Source organism: Aythya marila (genome assembly GCF_965140915.1).
Source record: "Aythya marila genome assembly, chromosome: 1".
Classification (NCBI taxonomy): Eukaryota; Metazoa; Chordata; class Aves; order Anseriformes; family Anatidae; genus Aythya; species Aythya marila.
The window spans coordinates 205,624,059-205,644,443 of record NC_139042.1 but is presented as its reverse complement, the minus strand read 5'-3'; the positions used below and the strand labels follow the sequence as shown (position 1 = coordinate 205,644,443).

General features: G+C 39.2%; 1 protein-coding gene across 3 annotated transcripts in view; it reads right to left on the bottom strand.

Annotated features, from left to right (window-relative positions):
* LRGUK (leucine rich repeats and guanylate kinase domain containing) overlaps nt 1-20,385 on the bottom strand; it is a 49,812-nt gene that overhangs the window by 7,485 nt on the left and 21,942 nt on the right. The window contains exons 11-18 of one of the 3 annotated variants that reach the window (XM_082784502.1): nt 20,149-20,268; nt 17,025-17,121; nt 15,770-15,883; nt 11,566-11,767; nt 10,515-10,628; nt 7,257-7,414; nt 4,422-4,510; nt 3,778-3,863 (exon numbers count right to left, since the gene is read on the bottom strand). In XM_082784502.1, coding sequence (XP_082640628.1) covers nt 3,778-3,863; nt 4,422-4,510; nt 7,257-7,414; nt 10,515-10,628; nt 11,566-11,767; nt 15,770-15,883; nt 17,025-17,121; nt 20,149-20,268 — 980 coding nt within the window. Of the gene's footprint in view, nt 1-3,777; nt 3,864-4,421; nt 4,511-7,256; nt 7,415-10,514; nt 10,629-11,565; nt 11,768-15,769; nt 15,884-17,024; nt 17,122-20,148; nt 20,269-20,385 lie in introns of those variants that run through there. The other 2 variants (XM_082784501.1, XR_014319477.1) reach the window with 2 other exon arrangements.

Here is a 20,385-nt window from a genome sequence, read left to right as displayed (position 1 = left end):
GAGCCTACTCAACTTCTGTGCATGCCCTCATTTTCTAGTTTCCCTAGTAAGTTTGTCAAGAACATTTTTAATTGTGGTAGCAACTGCTGGATGCTGTAAGGAGGGATAATAGTTTTTCTTAAGACTCATTACTCAGACATCGTTCCCTAGCCCAATACACTGGCTCTGCAAGCAAGGCTTATCAACTGCTCATCTTCAAATTCTCCTTTTAAAAGTTTCTTCTTGTTAATACCTATAAATAAAGCTTCCCATATGTAAGGCCTCAAGCTGTTATTGTTTCTCTATCAAGTGACTGCCGGCTGGCTGGTAATGGTGTTTGTTCACTGTAGGCTCAGATCAAAATCTGAACAAAGTACAAAAGAAAGGGTCTGATTCTGCTAACGGCCCCCAGAGCTCCCGAGTGCTCTCAGTTCATGTAAATCAGTAATAATAACAACAATAATCTCTTAACAAAGAATTTTGCTCAATACACAGAATTCTGAGTAATTCTGCTCAGAAACACAGAGCCTGACAACAGAGGTTAGAAGAGTCAAGGCAGAAATCTGAAGGCAGGATTCAGTGCCACCCCTCTCAGGGCTAAGTTGCTAGGGGAAAACGTACCCTACTCCCTGGAGCAAAGGTTGGCGTTCGCAACCTGTGACCCACTCTCAGAAGCTGTATCTCAGCTGAAAAAGAAAACATCTTGCCAGACAGTTAGTAAAAACAGGCATTTTAAAAGGTGAGAGGGATTTTCTTCCACCTTCTACCTGTGTCTGCCATGTGTCTTCTTCACATTTCCCTCTGAGTTCTGTACTGTTGTCAGAGGGATTTATATTCTGATTGCACTAGTGGGCCTCAGCTCAAATAAAAAAGGAAAAGAGGTTGGATAACTTAAACAGCGCCTTGTGGAAAGGCATGTAGTTCATGACAACGTCCTAGTTTTGTCACTAATAGAGGCATAAAAATAAACTGAAAAGTGAAATTACATTGAAGTCGGAGGCTGGCCAGACAAGAGGGTCTGCAAGACTTGTATGCAACTACACACACGCAAATCTTGTGCTCAGAGCAAGTAAATCCTGCCTGAAGAGTCTCTCAGCCACAGGTAGACCGTGCACCTTCTCTCTTCCCAGTTCTGGCAGGGAGCTCTGGTGAAACTGTCAAGTCCATAAATTTTCTCCAACGTAGAAAAAGTGAGATTGCACGTTATAAATCCTCCTCGTGGTGATGTCTGCTCTTGCTTACTTCAGTTCTTTCAGCAGCATTCCGAGAAAATCAGCAAGTTAATCGTTAGCTAAAGGCCTGATCGGAGTGAGACTTCAACCCATCCTCTTATTTATTGCCCTCAGACACAGAGACAACCGGTGAAATTATTCAGCTCAAACCACCGAACGTTGCCCTCATTGTATTAGGCAATGAGACATCAAAATGGCTTTAATTACACCTGCACACAGCCACGGGCAAAAAATAAAGAGGACAGGTTTTCAGTAGTTTGGATTTAAGAACCTGAATTTATGTAGACAACCCTGTGGGGCTGCAATAAATAAAGCAGGTTAGATTCCTGCGTGACACCACTTTTAAAATTTTCTAATACACACTCAGGATAATTGAGCAATATATTTCAGTTTGGATTAGAACGTGCAACGACGACATTAGGCATTAAAGAATATTTTACTGATACACGAGAAATTCAGAACATCTAGTACCTTAGAAACTTTCTGCATATATCATTTTTTGGCATCGGTTTCAGATATTTCATAGGATTTAGATTCATTCCTAACTGACGTAGGGTTTTCATTCTCTGCAGCAGCACTGCTCAGAAGCAAGCTGAGCTGCCTCTGTCCTCTGCCACTTGGGGTCCACGGCCACTCGCTCACACTCCCAGACTGATGCCAGCACAGGCAGCCCTTCAGAAAGGGAGCGAAACAGATTAGGGAACTGATCTGGCTGAGGAAAGAAATAAAAAGAAAAAAGAAAACCTTTTTGCTTGGCAAAACTTGCTAAGTGCCTTTATGGAAGAGCACGATGGCTGTAAGTTTGCTACATCAAGATTCATTAGCTAAAAGCCTCTGTAAGGCTGGATGTACCACCAGTGAAAGAAATCTCATTTTTAAATAAACAACTAAGTGGACCAAGTGCTTTTATGCGCTGTTGCTGACAACAAAAATAAAGAAAATGTGCATCATGTTCTAAATATAAAATATTCAGAACAAAGCTGGTAAAATTTGGGCAAAAACTAGACAGCAAGAGTTTTTAAAACCAGATTTCAAACAGGCATGACCTCTGTCCTATTTATGTTGCCAGGTAGAAAGAGAAATTAGAGTTTCTAATTAAAATACAGCTTGAAAAAAAGTATTTTTCCACAGGAGAGAGAAATCTGGAAAGCACTGAAGCTAAGATAAATGTAGACCGGCTATTGTCTTATTTGTCAGCTCTTGTTGTAGGGACACTTGAAATACTCTGGTCAGTTTTGAGAATTAATTAACAAATTAGAGAGAATTTCTAGTAACACTACTGAACTTAGTAAGGCCAGGCTTGCACAGAAAGATGTTACAATACCATCGAAAGGTATAAAACAAGATAACAATTTAAGTACCCCTACATTATTTGGATGGTACAAGTAATATTACTATAAATAAGACAGTTACCAGGCTCGAGCTGAGCTGCACAATCTGTGCCCAAGCTCCTTGCCCAGCCCTTGATAAAAGCTAAAAAAGCCACGTCACCCTACATTTCCTATGGGCTAAAACACACAAAGATTACTACCACAGCTGAGCTGACATACACGGTAACTTCTGAAGTTACTGTAAATTTAAGCATAATTATACATTAAAAGAAAGAGCCATCAAACCCCTAGGTGAGCTGTTGCAAGGTGAAAGCCCTTCTTAAGGGCATTTAAAACTTAATTTGATCCAGGACAAATAAAAACTTTCAACAGAACAACCACGCACCAGCACTGAACTGGACAACACCTAGCAGGTTCTCCACTAATTGCTACATTCCAGGAATTGGATTCTCTTGCAGAATTTCAATCATTTTAATACTTTCTTATTTACGGCATTTCTTGACTTAACCTCTTGCATGGAATGGTGCGTTGTCTACTCTTGCCTCCAATTCCGCCGAGCGCATCCATCCCTCGGGGCCTGGTAATTGCGAATGCTGATTGGGGGTGACAGGATTTTCTCTCACCTGCCTGACAGCTCTGCTGAAACAGCTCCATGCATAACTCCAAAATCAGCTTCCACAGAACGAGTATTGTGGAATAAAGGGTGCAAAGAGCAGCAGACTAATGCAGACTCAGATGAACAGTTCACATTGCCACACTAAATCAAAACCAAAACATACAGCAGAAGAAAACACCGATTTCCATTTTTCTTCTCAGTACAACGTAGTTTAAAATGAACGAGTGAAGAGAAAAGTCTTCCTTAAACTAGTTAAACTTTTATCTAAGTAAAGATTTGGAAAATGTACCATAATTATGCATTTCTGGCTCTAGGCTTCTGCCGTTGTTTTTTCTAATGACAGTTTAATTCACTGATTTTTAAATTTCCCTATTTATTTATGTTTAACGAGTCAGTCTCCAGTCTTTGTCAGTGGAAAGCCGGTATGTATAACTGGTGACTGCATTTGTAGAGGCCTGAAACAAGATGAAAGGTGCGAATTGTTCTATTAATTTTGATGAGCGCTGACTTAGAAGTTCATGTTCTACTTTAAACATCAACACTGTGAGCCTTTTCAAGACAAGTAGGAAAAAAAGCAAACAGAAAAATTAAAATTAGGAAGATTTACACCAGTATTTACCAAGTGAAGTCAAGGATCCCACAAAAGACCAACCAAAGAAGGCACACCAGGATTTACAGACATAACACCATTTTGCAGGGCTGTGACTATGAGGAAGAAGAAAGAAGAGAGACAGTAAAGATAGAATGCATTTTCTAGAAACAAACAAATTGCAAAAAAAAAAAAAAAAATAATGTCAGAAAGTAAAGTCTGCTTTCAGAAATTCTGATTTAAACAGAGTTATCCACAGATGTGTATTGCAAAAACCTTGTGCTGAGCAAGGCTCTGACTGTCCATTTATCACTAGTAGCACTGAAAAACACGTTGGAGACTGCGAGCTGCCAGAAGAAGGATCTTATTCTGCTTTCTCGGAGAAGAAACAGGTAATAACTTCATAGTTTTAGACAACTTGCTTGTGGATGGCTCTACCTAATACGTTTTTGGTACACATTTCAGAACTGCTGAGCTCCTAAGTCAAAAGACAGACCGTGTGAGATATATTTGTATGGCGAGATTTAAACGTGATAGAAAGGACAGTTGTCTGTGAGACCTGCAGTCCCTGGCAGATCCTAATCATTCACCCTTAAGAATAGCAGAGAAAAAAATCTAAAACAAGCATTTTTCACTTGGTTGTGAAGGACTTGGCTGAAACTCCTCTGCATTACCTTTGAAACAGCTGGACATATGCACTAGGTGCCTTCCCTGACAGAGCCTGACGTGCTGCAGCATGGCGCCTTTGGAGAGAAGCTTCTTCCTGATAAGGAAACACAACCAAATTTGTATAGTGACTTGGAAGCATACCTGGTAACTTAATTGCTTGTAATATTCCTCTCTTTTGTTAAGACTCTAAAGTATATGCATTTATATATTCTGGGAAAACAGCAGAGCAGTACTGTAACTAAAAAGGTGCAAAATATGATCTATACAAACCAAGTTTTGGTCTGAAATCTTGCCAGCTTTGAACGATGAAGATCATCTCCAGTGAAGCCCCATTTCTTCATATAAGAGCCAAAATGTGCCAGGACGTAGAAGGAGTGTCTGCAGAGAGCCACTTTTGATGCATCCCAACCTTACCGCATATTAGAGCGTGGATAATTCTAGTTATGCCGTTGTCTTCAGCTTCTTTTCACCAGGAAGGGTCCGAATACAAAAAAAATTGCCTCTGCTACATTTCAAATACACTGGCTTTGCCTCCTTGCTCCAGCAATGCTGAAAACCTGCCTGACCAACTCTGTATCAACCAATATTCCCCTCTCAGAGAAGGGATTACCTTCTGCAAATTTCAGTTGGTTAAAACGGCTGAACAATGAACACATTACGATCTCAGCAGACTGGAAAATACGGTCCCGAGTTTTAAGGGTCTGTTAATTAACACGTGCTGTAGCACAATGTAATTTCGCAGGTCAGACAAATGCAGAACTACAGTGTGCTTAGATGTAAATCTCAAAGCGAAGTTATTACATCCTACTTCGTTATCAACTGATAGCCATTGATAGTTATCAGTTTAATAGCTAAATCACATCTGTAAGAGAAGCGTTTTGTCATGGTATTGGAAATGAAAGAGAATATAGTTAACAGCTCAAGTTATGACTATTATATCACCTGAAAGTGCAGGTGAATTCCTGCACTTTCCCTCGCTGTTTATGCTAAGTATAGGTCTGTTTAAGTGCTCGCTGAGCTTGGGTTATGCTGTGTTTTCTTCTGGACAGTTCTGTCCCCTATTTTTTTGGTGGGGATTACAGGTGTAGATTCCTTTCTGATCATATCTTGTATTGTTACAACTGCACAGAAGTGGTGCAGGGTTGGCACGTTCACAAGGGATAAGGCTGCAGGGAATCTGATCTACTGTCTTTCCCTAAGGAGCAGGCTCTGCTTCTTATTCTGCTTGTGGAAAATTCACACCTATAATTTCTTCATATTTGTTATTTTCCTGTTCTACATGATGGGAGTAGAATGTGTTTACTGCAGCGACAGCACATTATTTGGGTGCCTTAAGTGCAAAAATTTGACTTTAAAGGCCACAGACATTTATATTCCTCTCATTAAATACAGTCCAAGAGGCACCTGTGTTTCACCTTGAAGGTTTTACTACATTGACACTTCAGCTGACGCTATAAAGCTTCCTCTGCATGTGAAAATATATCGAAAACTTAGCGTAGTAAATAACTAAAAGATATTAGCAGCAGTGAACAAGGCAACTAATAAGAAAGAGAGCCTTGCAGCACCTAAGTAAGTTAAACCCATGGTAAATGATAGCCTCCTTCATCATAAACCACTTCTTCCTGACTTGACAAAATGTAAACTTTCAAAATAAAAATAAAAAAGATGAAATAAAAAAAAATGAGGAAAATAAATTGCTGGGGATAAGAGTGCTGGCAGAGAGCCACCAAGGTAAGAGAAATTCTGCCTTCCCTCTCACATGAAACTAACAAAACTGGGGATGAAAGGAACATGAAAACCAACGACACTTGTGACTGTTTTTGAGGTCTGCATGGCTTGAAAGGAGGTATTTCATTTCAGAAAACTGAAAGACATGAGGCTCCTTACATACGCCAGCCATTTTACAACCGTACCTTTCTCCACACCTAAGAAAGCCTTTTTTAAATCCTGGAAAACAGGCTGGGGGTGGGTAGAGGGTCTTCTACTTTGGTTCATCTAGAACACTAATTCCAAACATCAGAGGTAGTTACAAATACAGAGAGAGTTACAAAATCGTACAGCAAGTCATGCCTGCCAAGCCATCATTCATCACAATGACATCATAACCTTGGAATGGAACAAAGTTTAAAGCTTTCATTTTTCTTTTTCTCTTTCTCTTGTCGCTGTCGTATAAAAGGAGCATTAGACACATCTGCTTCATAGCCCCAACTCCCCCTCCACTGCCTGCAAGGAGAATGAATGCCTTGAGGGAAAACACCATTAAGAAGAAGAAAAAAAAGAGAGAGATGGAGCTGAAGTTGTAAGAGGTTATTTGAAATCCAAGCACATTGTTGAATCTGTTGAGTGAAAAAGTAAAAGCAGGTGAAAAATGTGCTCAAATTTGATCTGTTGCAGTTATCACTAGCACTCGCTGTGAACCACTCAGCCAAATGAGTTTTTCCACTGCCACAGGATGGCGTTCATAAGTAATCTTCATTGTCCTATTAACTGCATCTAGCTATTTGCTCTGAATAGGGAAGTTTCAATATCTTGTAGCAGAACAGAGAGAGATGATATTCAGCTCCCTTACACCAGCACACAATTGGATGAAACCCATTATGATAAATAGACTTATTCTGGTGTAAAATTGAGCAGAACAGTTAGCCTGTCCTCTCAACTGAGCTTACCTGCTTCATTCTCATTCATCTGCCTTGAACTCTGGGGAACGGGTAAATAGTTGAAAGAAAAGACATCTAAACAACAAGAGTCTTTTTTTTTTTTTTTCCCAGAGAAATAAAGGTCTGATGTCGTTTTTGCACAGAACTTATTTCCATCCTAAGGTTAGAGCAAATGTTCCTTACCACAGAGGTCAGTTGTGCAGCAAACTTGTCCAAGGTGCCTCCTGAACAGTTTTTGGCAGAAGAGTCCAAGAACTCATTGACAGAGGAAGACTGAGCAGTGCCAGCAATTAGTCTGCTGGGTGACAATGATTGCTCCTGTAAGAGACGCATTCTTGAACCTAATATGGAAAAGACACTTCTCAAAACATAAAATTCCAAGCAGCATTTTGCTTACAGAGAGCAGAAAGAAAGTTGCATTTGCAACCGTGAGCTGGCTTTTGGCACCATTCTGGATTTGAACAAGATAACCACGAAAGTTAAAAAGGATATAAACTATTCAGTTTCCCCAAAACCTTTTAAACTTCACAGATACAATTAATGTAGTCCCTCAATACTTAGGCAAATGAAAACAATGACAAATCTGAGAAGAAACCCATCACGCTATATTTATGGATTAGGAAGAGGTGTTTAACCATACAGACAAGTTCATTTTGTTATGGATACTCTCACATGTCCCACTCTTATGACTTTAAGCTCATTGCAGTCTGCTTATTTAGGAGTTTTGACTTCCTCAGAGTTCTTAGAATGTGACGGGGGATGGAGTGGGAAGCCTTTCCTTCTGTTACTTAGCTAAATTTCAGTGAACAAAAAAATGCAAAGACTTGCACCGCTGCTGGATTGCAAGGAATCAAACCTGAATGTAAGCTTACAAGTAAGATACTTGTAAGTACACTCTTATAAATATTGCTACATGATAGTTTTTGCAGAAATTTAATCATAAGAAAGGTTTAATTGCATTGTGTGCCAAATCACATAGGACTAAGAAGTCACATGATACATACAATGGGAATAGACAATTCAATCCATATGCATGTTCATACACCAAATCTGGTTATTTTTCTTGTTATATGCATTTATAAAAAAAAAAAAAATAGTTTCAACAGTCCTCAGATGACTTGCTGCCTAACCATTATATACCTGTTTGTAGCTGCCAGGAAACCTGGTGTTAAGTAAAGAGGAGACAGGACTTGAGATTCGAGGTCTCTGTTTCAGTCATGGTAAATTACCCATTTTGACATTGAGTAAGTAGCAGAGCTCAACCTTCAAAGGTGCAGGGCTTCACACTGCCAAAACTTCAGTGGGATTTCTGGTGCCCAGCATCCCAAATAATCAGTCTTTAGCATAAATGTCCCTTTTCTCATTTGTAACATACAAATAGCAACGCATACTCCACAGGACTGCTGTGAGATATAATTAATGGTTGCATAGTACCAGGCTCTGTGGATGAAAGCTGCTAATGCAAGTACAAAGCATTATCAGCTCTGCAATATATTAAATTTCGGCTATAAAAAGTTTGTAAAAAAGAACTTATCTATTTTCTCCAGTATTTTTACTCTATACACGAGCGAAAGATCTTGCAGAGCAGCTCATTAAAAAAAGAATTAACAACCTATCATAATCTCGCAGAACCAATCTTTCCCCTGCTACTATCTTACTAAAAATGTCCATATTAAAGACAACCTTGAGGCAAGTTTTTAAAAATAAATTATTTCACAGAGTCCATAAGAAGGAATGATCGCTAGAGATAGGACAGTTAAATTTATTTAAACACCCATAAATGAAGCTCTAAATGAATTTAATGGTGCATAGTAAATTTAAAAGTTACTTCATGGACAGCAGAATTGCCAAAATCCAGTGCTGTTAATGAAGTTTCTCTAACTAGCAACAAGCCACTCAGTGAAATAACTCAGCTACTGAGGAACACAGAGTCCTTTAAAGGAACTTCAGGTATGTACATACATATCTTTAAAAATACCACAATTACACACAAATCTTTTATCTTTACTCCTTTTTTTCTTCTTTCCTGATAATCTAGTTAGGGTTTTGGTGGGTTTTATTGCCTCTCAGGACAAAACATCTCCAGTGGTTTTAAGACAAATAAGTAACAAGACTGTAGTCATTAAGGCAAGGAATTCTTCCTCCTGACTTCAAACAAATGTGCTAGCTCTAGATATGAAAATAAAATCTACATAGATTAAGATTAAATAAGATTCTTCAGAAAAAGTACCCACTGCTGTGGCATTGAGGTGCCACAATATGAGTAGAAGCTTTTTCTTCTCCACTGGGAAATCTGTATTTATTAATTCTTTCAGGATACAAAATTATCTGAACTGATGAACTGATGAATTTTGCACTATCCTTTATTAACATTTTCAGACATTTTTGCCCTCCCTTCATCTGCTTTTATTTGCAGCCGTCTGAGCCACACAGAAGGTCATGAGTATTGGCTCCATGCTACTTCAGAAACTAATTACTCTCCGGTTGCAATGGATCTAACCAAAGACAGCCATAAACCACAGAGGCTCTTAGAGGAAAGAGTTCACATAAATGAGTGTGTTGTTAGTCCATGATGTGCAATATCTTATAACTATAATATCAGTTTCTTATTTCTTTTTCCTCCATATTTTAGAGACCATATTCTGCTTTTATCTTAACTGGTAACCTGCCCTGTCTGGAATAAATACATGGGATAGAGCTGAGTTCTCTTAGATCTCACAAGCTAATCTTAGTTATGCTGCAAGGGAGAGACTAGAAATGGACAGATATGAGCTAAATTGACCATGACTGCTTTATGCAGCAGCATGTGCTTGGGTTAGGCTAAAGTAATCATGAGGCTCCAACCTTGGTGGTTCAGGTAGTGAACAGGTTGTTTTAAACACAGGGCCAATCATTTGGTTTACACCACAGGCTACTCAGCTGGGTTTACACCACACTGGGTAGCCCCAAAAGTATTTGGAGTGAATTGTTAAGCTGCCTTTATTCATCTTACTATCCTTGTTTTCATATAGCTCTTTATGCTTCTGGTTCTCCTGGGGGAGAGTGACAAGAAAGCTCTGAGTGCCATGCCCTTTTCTTGCTGCTCAAGAGTTTGATAGGCACAAAGCTGTCAGCCAGGGACACATCTGGGTTGTGATTCATCTAGAATGAATGGGAGATCCTCGTCCCAAAAGCATCCTCACAAGAGTCAGGTAACTCACTTTCTACATATTATTGCCTCAGGGCACACAGCGCTGTAAAACACGTGGAAAGATGTCCATTAAAGATTTACATCCCCGGGAAGAAAAAGCCCAGGAGACCCATTACAGAGCAGCACAGAGAGCTTTCAGAGACAAGCAGTCTCACACAGGTTGCATCATTCCCAGATTTTAATTCTTGTAACAAATAAGTTGGAATGCTCTACTGACAGAAGAAGTAGCAGTATGTGCCCAGACACAGTACCTGATCCTGCTTTGCTGTTCAAGTCTTGACTGGTATCAGAAACTGCAGGTGGCTCCAAACCCAGGGAGGCCTTTATCAGGAACCTCAGTTCTGTGAACGCCTCATCCAATTCATCTGCAGAAGGGGATAAGAGTTTCACAAAAATCAACGTTTCTTCAGTACAAAGACAGAAAGCACAGAAGCCTGAGACAGAAATGCATTCGTAAGTCATCTAGCTCATCTCTTTGGGAGAAAAATCATCATAAACAGCACATTCAAGCAAATAATCTGAAATTCAGCTCAGTTCTGGCTTTCTGCACTCAACTAAATATTCTCCTACAGTTTGTGTTACTGTGTTTTGCTTTATTTTAAAAAGCTATATTTAAACTGTAAGCTGCATACTCTGTGATCCAAATGCCCTCAGCAATAACTATAAATAGTATTTTTCATACCACGATGATACACATATTTCACCATCACTGTGAGGAACCACAAAATCACCTCCTCAAAAGGGCACAAGGAGAATGAATTAGACTCCTCTCCACCATCTGTTACTCTCAATCCCTCAACATCAAGAAGCAAACATTGGTTTTAATGAAATATTGACCACTCGCACATTCCTTGTCTCAGGCTGGGGGATTTGAACAAGTTACTAAGTGGAAGAGTCCTAAGAACAAAATCTTTGCAGCAGCCTCTCCTTTATAGTGAGGCTGCACATCAGCTGTCATTTCCAAACTTGAAAAGAGCCTATCTGCTCCACAGATAATTAGACCTGTTAGGTCAAAAGCACTTCTGACCTCTGTCCAGAAACCAACAGGTAATTAGCACTGAACATCTAATTAACATTCTCATGGGAGACAATACTTCGAGCCCCTGAGTTCAATTATTTGCTTTGCTTTCTAGATGGACTTCAAGATAACTTGGACATAGCAGAGTAACTCAGACCTAAGAGATCTACAGAGCTTTTAGATTCTTGGGACAATAATTAACAAGGCAAATCAATCTATTGCTGTAAAAGTCCATCTATTGCTGCAATTTTAGGGGTCAGTTTTATAGTATGAGATTAACTCACCTGTGTTCACAACTGCATCAAAGTATCCTGGAAAATCCTGACTTATTTTGATGTACATGTCCACTCTGGATACTGCCTCATCGATCTCCGGCCTGCTGAATAATCCTTTCCTCCGCAGATGTCCCTCATATTTTTGTTTGTTCATTGGTACCACCAGGATGTATCTGGGTTTAAAGTAGGTATTTTTCAAGCTGCGCACACCCTTTAAAATCAAACAGAAAAATGCAATGTTTTGTTCCTGAACCTGAGCGCCTTTTGAATGTATGGCTGAGCTTTGGACAACTCTGTCCTGAATGCAAAGTCTCACATCTGGCATTCAACTTTATAAAAGAAGCAAGTTCAAAAGGACACCTGTCTGCATGCTAGGACCTTCAAAAGCCAAGGTCTTATTAAATGATGCACATAATGGTACCAATCCTGAATTTACAAGTTTTCCTTTGCACCAACTCATACTTTGAAGAATGTTTTCTCTCTCCCTCTATACATACAAAACAGAACATTGCAATCATGTAGCCCTGTAACATGGTATCACCACTGCTGTGACAGGCCACAAGATTCCCACCAAGTTTTCAAGGCTTCAGGACTCAGCCTTGTCCTGCTGTCTGAAAATTTCTTTGTTTGACTTGCCTGTATCTTTGTTTTACTTGGCTTAGCAGTGCCAGCAATTCCTCTTGTTGACCAGGTGTCTTTATCTAATTTGTTTTACTTTTATCTATGTGTGGTAAAGCCATAGTTTTATAGAGATAGCTGTAACAAGCCCTTGTTCCAGGTAGAATGAGGTGTTTATGACTTAGTGTGGATAAATCCAGGCCTGGCACGATAGCAGAGACCTTGAGAAGTGGAGACACAAGACGATGTAAAGGAGTACAGGCATGGAACGATAAGAGAAGGGGCACGGGCTTGACACCAGAGACCTCAGCTGTAAACATGTCAGTAAGGGGCAGTTAAAAAATACAGATCTTAGGCTGGACAAAACTGGTTTTAGGGCAAACAAGAAGAAATAGTAACTGGCATAATAGACACTGTATAATAAATTCAGATGTAACCTGGGGCTGCAGACCAATGGAGAATGAGAAAGGTGTAAATGTGCATTACCAAATGTATAAATAAGACCCCAAGAGGATCCTGGGAAGAGAAAGAAAAGACTATCAACAAAAATATCCTGTCAGCAAAGGAGCTGGGTGTTCACAACTCATTGGAACTCCCCCCCCAGGAACAGCAGCAGAGGGAAATCACCAACCTTAGAGCCCAAAGGGGCAGTGAAAGGGTGAGCACAACACCAGGAAAACAGGCAGAAACCAAGAGTATGTGTTACAGTTTTAATTGTATTACAAATTGTGACTTTTTCGTGTATAAATACTCTAAATTATTCTACTTCTTCCTGTAATAATTAGACCTAGACTACTAATGATTAGACAGTTGATATTTCTTTTTCTGATCAAGAAATAATTAAAAAAACGATTTGTATGTCCCAGAACCACACAGGAATAGGAAGGCAGCCCGTCAGTAGTTTGGGATGGTTTGAGGAGGAGGAAAAAAATGAGTGACTGTCTAACATGAAATGAAGAAAGTGACCTTAGAATACAGAATAGGAAAACGCAGGAGCTGATGCCATTTGAAACCAAAGAGATAGCTGGAAAAAAAAATATTAAAAAAAGTACATCTGAGTTTCCTGAAATTGAATATGAGGTCACGAATGATCAAAGGGCTGCCTGAGTTGAAGATGCCCATCTAATTACCATAGCTCATCTCTTCGGTTTACAACACAGGGTAACAGAAAAGATGCAACTAGCATTTTATCCTGCTTCCTTTGACTCCACAGCCCAAATGACTGGATAACCAGCAATAAGAGTAACAGAGAGTGGTTTCTGGCAGAAGCCACGGTGTACCCACATTTCTGGAAGCATAATGAGCCACGTGAGCCACTCTGTCACTACACCCTTGGCTGGCCCATGCAGATCCTTCAGTTACTATTGAGATATTCATGGCCAGATAAGCAAAGGAAAAGCACTGCAAACGTGCTTTCTCCAGTACAAACTGTGTCAGAACTGCAGCAGCTTCATGAGTTGCAAGTGTGGACTCAGCAAGATTTTACTGTTAAAATTTGTGTCAGTCTCCTTTATCGGTAAAAGATATACTGTAGATTAAAGGGAATGAACAGCTCTAAATTTTTAGTCTCAACCCACGGACCATAATTAAAATTTCTTTTAATAGTGCTAAATCACTTTTGTTATGAGCCTAGCAGAAGATAATGGAGTTGGATAACTTCTATTCACATACATAACTCACCATTATTGTTTCCAATCTGCTAGCAGAGTCCAGAGTGATACAAGACTGTGCATAATGACTACGTGATCCTGAAACTTCATTGACAAAGGAGTTTCTTAGCTGTCCGTCCATGACAACAGCTTCAGCAATATCCAGTAAAAAATATGAACACTGTCCATGTCACTGGGCTAACCTCCTTATGAATAAACATGAATTTCCATTAAATTCTTTCTCCTAAATTATTTGATAGCACATCTACTTTGTGAAGAACTGACAGTTTTAAAAGGCACCCCACTCCATCATATTTCATCTTCTCCTATTTTTCTTCCCTTGTAAATTCAGGGTCTGCCTGGCAAGACAACAAACATATTCAATGCCTATTGCAATCAGTGGAGACTGAAGGTGATTCACAGTTCTGACAAGACAGGGGGGAAAAGAAGAAATGGATCTACACAGAGATTCGAAGTAACAGGCCCTTAAGAGCAAGACTGCAGCACTAAATTGTTGACCATTTGAGCAAGGAGCTACTAGTTTATTTATTTTTGTCCCTGACATGCTGCTATTCAGTTATTTGTATGTCCCTATTCTAACCAATAAACACGTACAGACTCTTGACTTAGAAAGGATCTAAAACTCCTTCCAAACACTCAGGGTCTTTTCTAAAAACTAGGTTTTCAATCATCAGTTTCACAAACTAATCATCCTACAACAAATGAAACTGAATATCAATTTTTGCTCAAGTCTCCCTAGTCCCTCCCCTAACTTAGGAACCTAACTCAGAACTGCAGTCTCCTACATTTATTTCTTTTAAAATCTCTATTTTTCCCCATCTATCTAGGAGTGCAGTAGCATCTACAGACTTGTAGTAAACCCCCAGAGCTGAGCCCTGCAAACACAGCAAAGCCCAGCAACAATCAGCATCATATTTTGGGCACTCCACAGAGTGTCTCATTCTAAAAGCTCATATAGATGAAGTTTATTTTGTAGAAAGAATTTGGAAGGAAATGAAGCCTGCCTTTCATTTTTGTCACCTCAATCCCTAGCTAGCAAGCCTTCATCTAAGATAATGAGAAGTACTTAATTAGAAAATTAGCTAAAAAGTTATTCTTTGGGGATTCCAACAGACAGGTTTTGATACTTTGTCATGACATCGTTTCCTACTGCACCACAGACTCCTGACATCCTGCCATCTGTGCATGTGCACCCAACAAATCTCAGAGAGGGTAAAGTAATCTTTCACAGAGACTGTATCGTTTAACAGTTCTGCCCAAAATATTGCCTCTGGCCTGCATGCATCCTCCCCTCCACATTTCACCGGAAAGGAGAAGCATGACATCCTTTTATGTGGGGTTTAGTAGGCATGCAGCTCTCGAGTAATTCACCTAAAAGTTGGGGATAGGTGGACAGAACACAGATGAAGAGCTGAGGGTACTGTGATGCAAATACTGGAGACGTGGTGGGGAGATAAGGCTACTGAAATTGAAAAATCCGACCAAGAAATTTTAAGAAGCCATCTGAAGGACACATCTGACTAAATGTGGGTATCTATAAAGGAAATGCTAGGTACTGTTGATGTACAGACCATGGAGAGCTACTTGATGCAGGCAGAGGAATTACAGATACAGTTTATCTGACTGAACAGCTATATTTAGTGTTAGGTCAGAGGTTGGACTCAATGATCTTGAGGTCTCTTCCAACCTAGACAATTCTGTGATTCTGTGATCTCCAGTGACACTAAGGTAGCCCACACAATGCATCCAAATCTACCAGCAGCAGTGGTAGGCTGGGCAGAAGGCATAGGATGTCTCTTATGTCACTAAGTTGCTATGTCTAGGCTGCTGAAGCAAACCTTAGTGAAAGTGCATGATTTTTTTCCCCAGCAGAGTTCTCACAAAATGACTTACTCAAAAATGGTTAAGCAATATGCAATCCTTACCTCTATTTCTAAGTGAACACACGTTGCAAGGCCCTCTCTGGCAATTGATTCCACAGTGTCTCTTCCAAGGCCGTAGGAATAGCCACTGTATTTAAAGGTTGCTATAAACTTCCCCTGAAATTCAAAACAGCAAGCACAATGACAAAGGAAATATTGTAATGAAAACAACTTTCTTAAAGGAGAGTAATCGCTGAGGACTTCCTCTCTTTCTCTTCCAGCAAAGTTTCTCCCTGCCCAAATCATCAATACTAATGAGGCCGATGGGAGCACGAAATTTGCAGAGAAGAGCAGAGAAGGGCCTGCAGGGTATGGGCTTGTGCATTGTTCATGGATAATAAAACATCAGCGCCTTGAAAACAAGCTGCTGACAGGTTACAGCTTTCATTGGTTATTCAGTCATGCTGTAAAGAAAGCGAGATCTAAAGCAAAAGGGGCATCCTTCTTTTGACATTACATCAAACCATATGGCTACGCCATGTAAAATAGAAGACGCCAAAGAAAAGAGGACAGAAACAATCCTGCACGGAGAATGCATAATTGGCCAAAAAATTTCAAAGTTAATAACTGACAACTGAAAATTTGGTTCCCAGTAGTATGTCCAGAGAAATGAAGGCAGATTATATTATTTTAAACTCCTCGATTGCTGAGAGTTACCATTAAGAACCAGATCAGTTGCTTAACACTGCGTTGGCTCCCCTGTTTGTATATGTACAAATAATGAGCTCTGTTGTGGCTTTTCATGCCAAAGTTTTATTGCAGGCAGCAAAAGGCATCAGAAACAGTAGCTGGAGGCACACCGCCTTCAGAGAGGAAGACAATGCCTTTAGGGGAACAGAAGGGGGGATTTGCTAAACTTTAAAAGACTGCATTCCCTGCAGGGTTGCTGGAAGATTGGGGGAAAAAAAAAAAAAAAAAGGCAGTTATTTCATGAGCTTTTGCTTCTGGTACCCACACCAGATACTTGCAGAGGCAAATAAGCTTCTTTCTACGTTATAATACTGTCTAAAAATTCCTGCTGACCACTATGCCAACTTAATGGTTTCTATATATGCATACAGAAGAAAAAAAGAGATATAAACGTACAATGAATTTCTGGTTGCTGTGTATGCGCTTAAGCCACATAACTGTGAGTGAAAGGGCAAACAAAGACACAAACTTCAAAAAATAAAACAATAACATCAGAGCTGGATGGAAAAGTTGAGTTCACACTGACCGTAGGGAAACAGGCCTAGATGAATACTCATCAGGTACTCACTGTGCTCAACATTTTGTCAAATGCTTCTTGAGAAACGAAATAGTAATCAAGTCTGTTTTCTTCACCAAAGTAAGCTGCCCTGGTGGTATGACAGGGACTGGAAAATATATAGCATAATAAAGAAATAACCTGTTTTCAATCATAGAAGCAGCTATGGAATAGGAGGGGGGAAAAGGGAGAATACTACAAATCATTTTATTTTTAAGAAGAGAAGAAATATGAGAAATATAAAGAGGTGCAAATCATACCCCTAATGCTGCATATTTGAAAGATTAACCCATAAATACACAAAAAAAAGTTTAAATGTAACATTACGTTTTGGCTATAAATCCCCTCCAACCCGGGATAGCCTGAGCTGAAGCTGTCACAGGGCCCTGTAATAGACAAATGCCGAAACCATTTTTCTCCAGTGATGTCAGCTTGTGAATGATATAAAGTAGAACCCTAAATATGGAAAAGGAGACTAGGAGTTAGGCTGACCTCCAAGGTTAAGAAAGAGATATAAAGTCCAATCTTTGAATAGCGCCCCATTATTAAGGGGAGAAACAATCCCCAAACAAGGGAGATAAGTGGGGCACAAGGCAGGAAAAGTAATTGCCTGCCACCACGTAAGGATAATAGGATAAAACTCAGATATGTGAGCTTATTACCAGGGTGAAACACTAAAACAAAACAGAACAGAACCAAAACAACAACAACAAAAAAACGGCTAAGACAGTGCACGTAGCAACTTTGGATTAAACTACTGAGTAGCCCATATTCTTAGGAAATAATATTTTGCTATTCGTTTCTGGTTTGGCTTTGTTTTTAATTTTTACATTGTAGGATACCAGGAACAGAAGCGTGATGGGGAACTCTAGCATTGATTCACACTGAGAACATTTTATCTCCTTGACTTTTGTTGGACTACCCTGGAAAACGTGGAAAAAATATCTATATCCCACCTGCTAGGCTCACCCTACATCATCACATTTTTTGCTTGATGATAATGCTACAATGAAAATACAATTATTTAATGCTTTTTCCTGTTCCCCAAAGCATGGGGACTTCTAGAAATACAATTTCTTTCTCTGTTTTTCTTGCTTTCTGAGAGTTTTCCTAAGAAAATGGAGAAGCATATACAACCAACAGAAAACAAAAAAAAAAACAAAACAACTTATTCATTTTTCCCCCTTTATATTGAGATCTAACAGCGAACAAATTAATTTTGGTTCATTTATTTAAGATAGCTGAGTTGTAAACCACTAAGAATTTTAGTCTGTAACATTGAGCTTGACAGATCTTAATTATCACAGCATTAGAGGGTGACACTTTTTTTTTTAATCATGAAGATATGGCAAATGAGGACAGTGTGCTACTCATGGACTCTGTAAAATTTCACTTCAGAGGCTTGATTATTTATTTATTTTTTTAAAGATATTATGAATGCATCCACCTTTAAAGGTCAATCTTGAGTACTATCCAGATGGTTTGAGGGTCCAATTTCACTTTATTTTTTGAAACACTTCTAAACGTTACAACCCTTTTTAATTGCAAGGCCATGTTTACATTCAAACTGCCAGGGTATGTCGCATGAAATACATTTTTAATGAGTGGAATGTTTGAAATTTAAAAGAGTAAGCCATAAAATTGCTTAAATCTCCACTGAATAATTAAAATACAACTTTGCTTTATGGTTGCAATTTTCTGCTCTGTTAAGATTCTGTCGCTATCCCCTTCTTTTCCCCTCATGCATAAAACTTTGAGGAAATAAAATACACAGTATTAAAAACAATGCTCCTAAAAAAACACACACAGTGCTTGGAAAATTTCAATTGGCATTCAGTTAGTTTGTAATTTCTCGTCTAGTCATTCAAAACACAGTAGTATCTTTAAAGCAAGGCAAAAATATTTTTCCAGTCCCATAGCTTCTCAGATCTTTTCTTAAAACATCCTTTTGTTTTGCCAGTGTAATGACTTAATTCTGCATGTGGCTATAATCTGAGTACACTGCAGACATGTAGGCTTCTTCACTGCGGATTATTAGGTTAGAGAAGAAGGCTACTACTAGACATCCCATCAACATGTAGGTCATGGTCCTGATGTTAGGAACTCTGAGGAATTATTCTCCTAAATACACAAGCCCATGGTGCTTTTCTTGCAACTGACTTATTCAGTACATAGGAGTCCACAAATAGGGGTCCAAGATGTGGTAAATGTTATTATACGTATGAAAGCATGGTTAAAGTATGATAAAATTGGATAAAATTGTGTAATTATTAAAAAATAACAACAAAAAAAGAGAAAATAGAGGGGAGACAAAATAATTAGAATACAGGATTTGAGATCAGAGACATGCATCATAGGCAGGACCTACAACAGTTAGGTATTGTGGAGAATGGGATGGGAAAACACGAGGAACAGCTTTCACCACCTAATTTCAGGTGGTAGATAAGAATTCTGGCTAAATTAGATCACTGCTATCTAGTGTGTACTGAAAATAGACATATAGCTCAGGTGAGTGTTTCACAAAGGGAAAATCTTCCCTTGAAAGAGCTGGTTTCTCACCACTAAATACCCAGGAAGCCCAAGGCTGCAAGGATCCTAATTCAGGCCTATCCAAGGGGGAAAATTAGTCCTCCCAGCAGGTGGTGAAGTCTGAAAGGTGCTATTTACTTTGATAACACTACTTGCAGGATAATAAACTGGCCCAGCAATTGCGCTTGCTTCCTTGCCTAGCTTCAGGATGCAGCGTGCACGTGCATGCTAATGTGTTTACACCCAGGCACATTCCAAAAATTAAGAGAAATCTATACATATCTAAGCAGATGTTTAGGTGGAGGGGCATATGTGAGCAGAGATAGAGCAGATCAATAAAAGGAGCTCTAAATGACACTTTTTGTTTGCTTCTTTGCTGTTCACCTTTGAAAAGAACACGATAATTTAAACGGCTTTTCTTTTTAAGAAAGTATTTGATGGCTTCAGGCAATCAAGCACCGGGAAAAGATTAAATGCATAGCAACAACCGTTTATAGGTTGTCTTTAACTTTTAACTTCTTAAAAAAAAAAAAAAAAAAAAAGAAAAAAACAGGAGCAATTTCAGCCTTTATCACTGTGTTCTTTTAACCTTAAGAAGTAAACTTACCCAAATCTGAAGAAATTATTGAACTGTCTGCAGATCCTATGAGTAAGCTCTCTTTTACCACAGGCTAGAGGTCCTACTAATACCAGCATGGGGTAGGGAGCATCAAGACTAGGTAGAGTGCTACAAGAAAGGAAAACAAGGAGCCATTATATCAGGTCCAAATAAAGTCTTCAGCAACTTTGTATAAAGCCTCTGTGGAGGCTTCATCATCATTTCTACTAATCTCATCTGTCTATC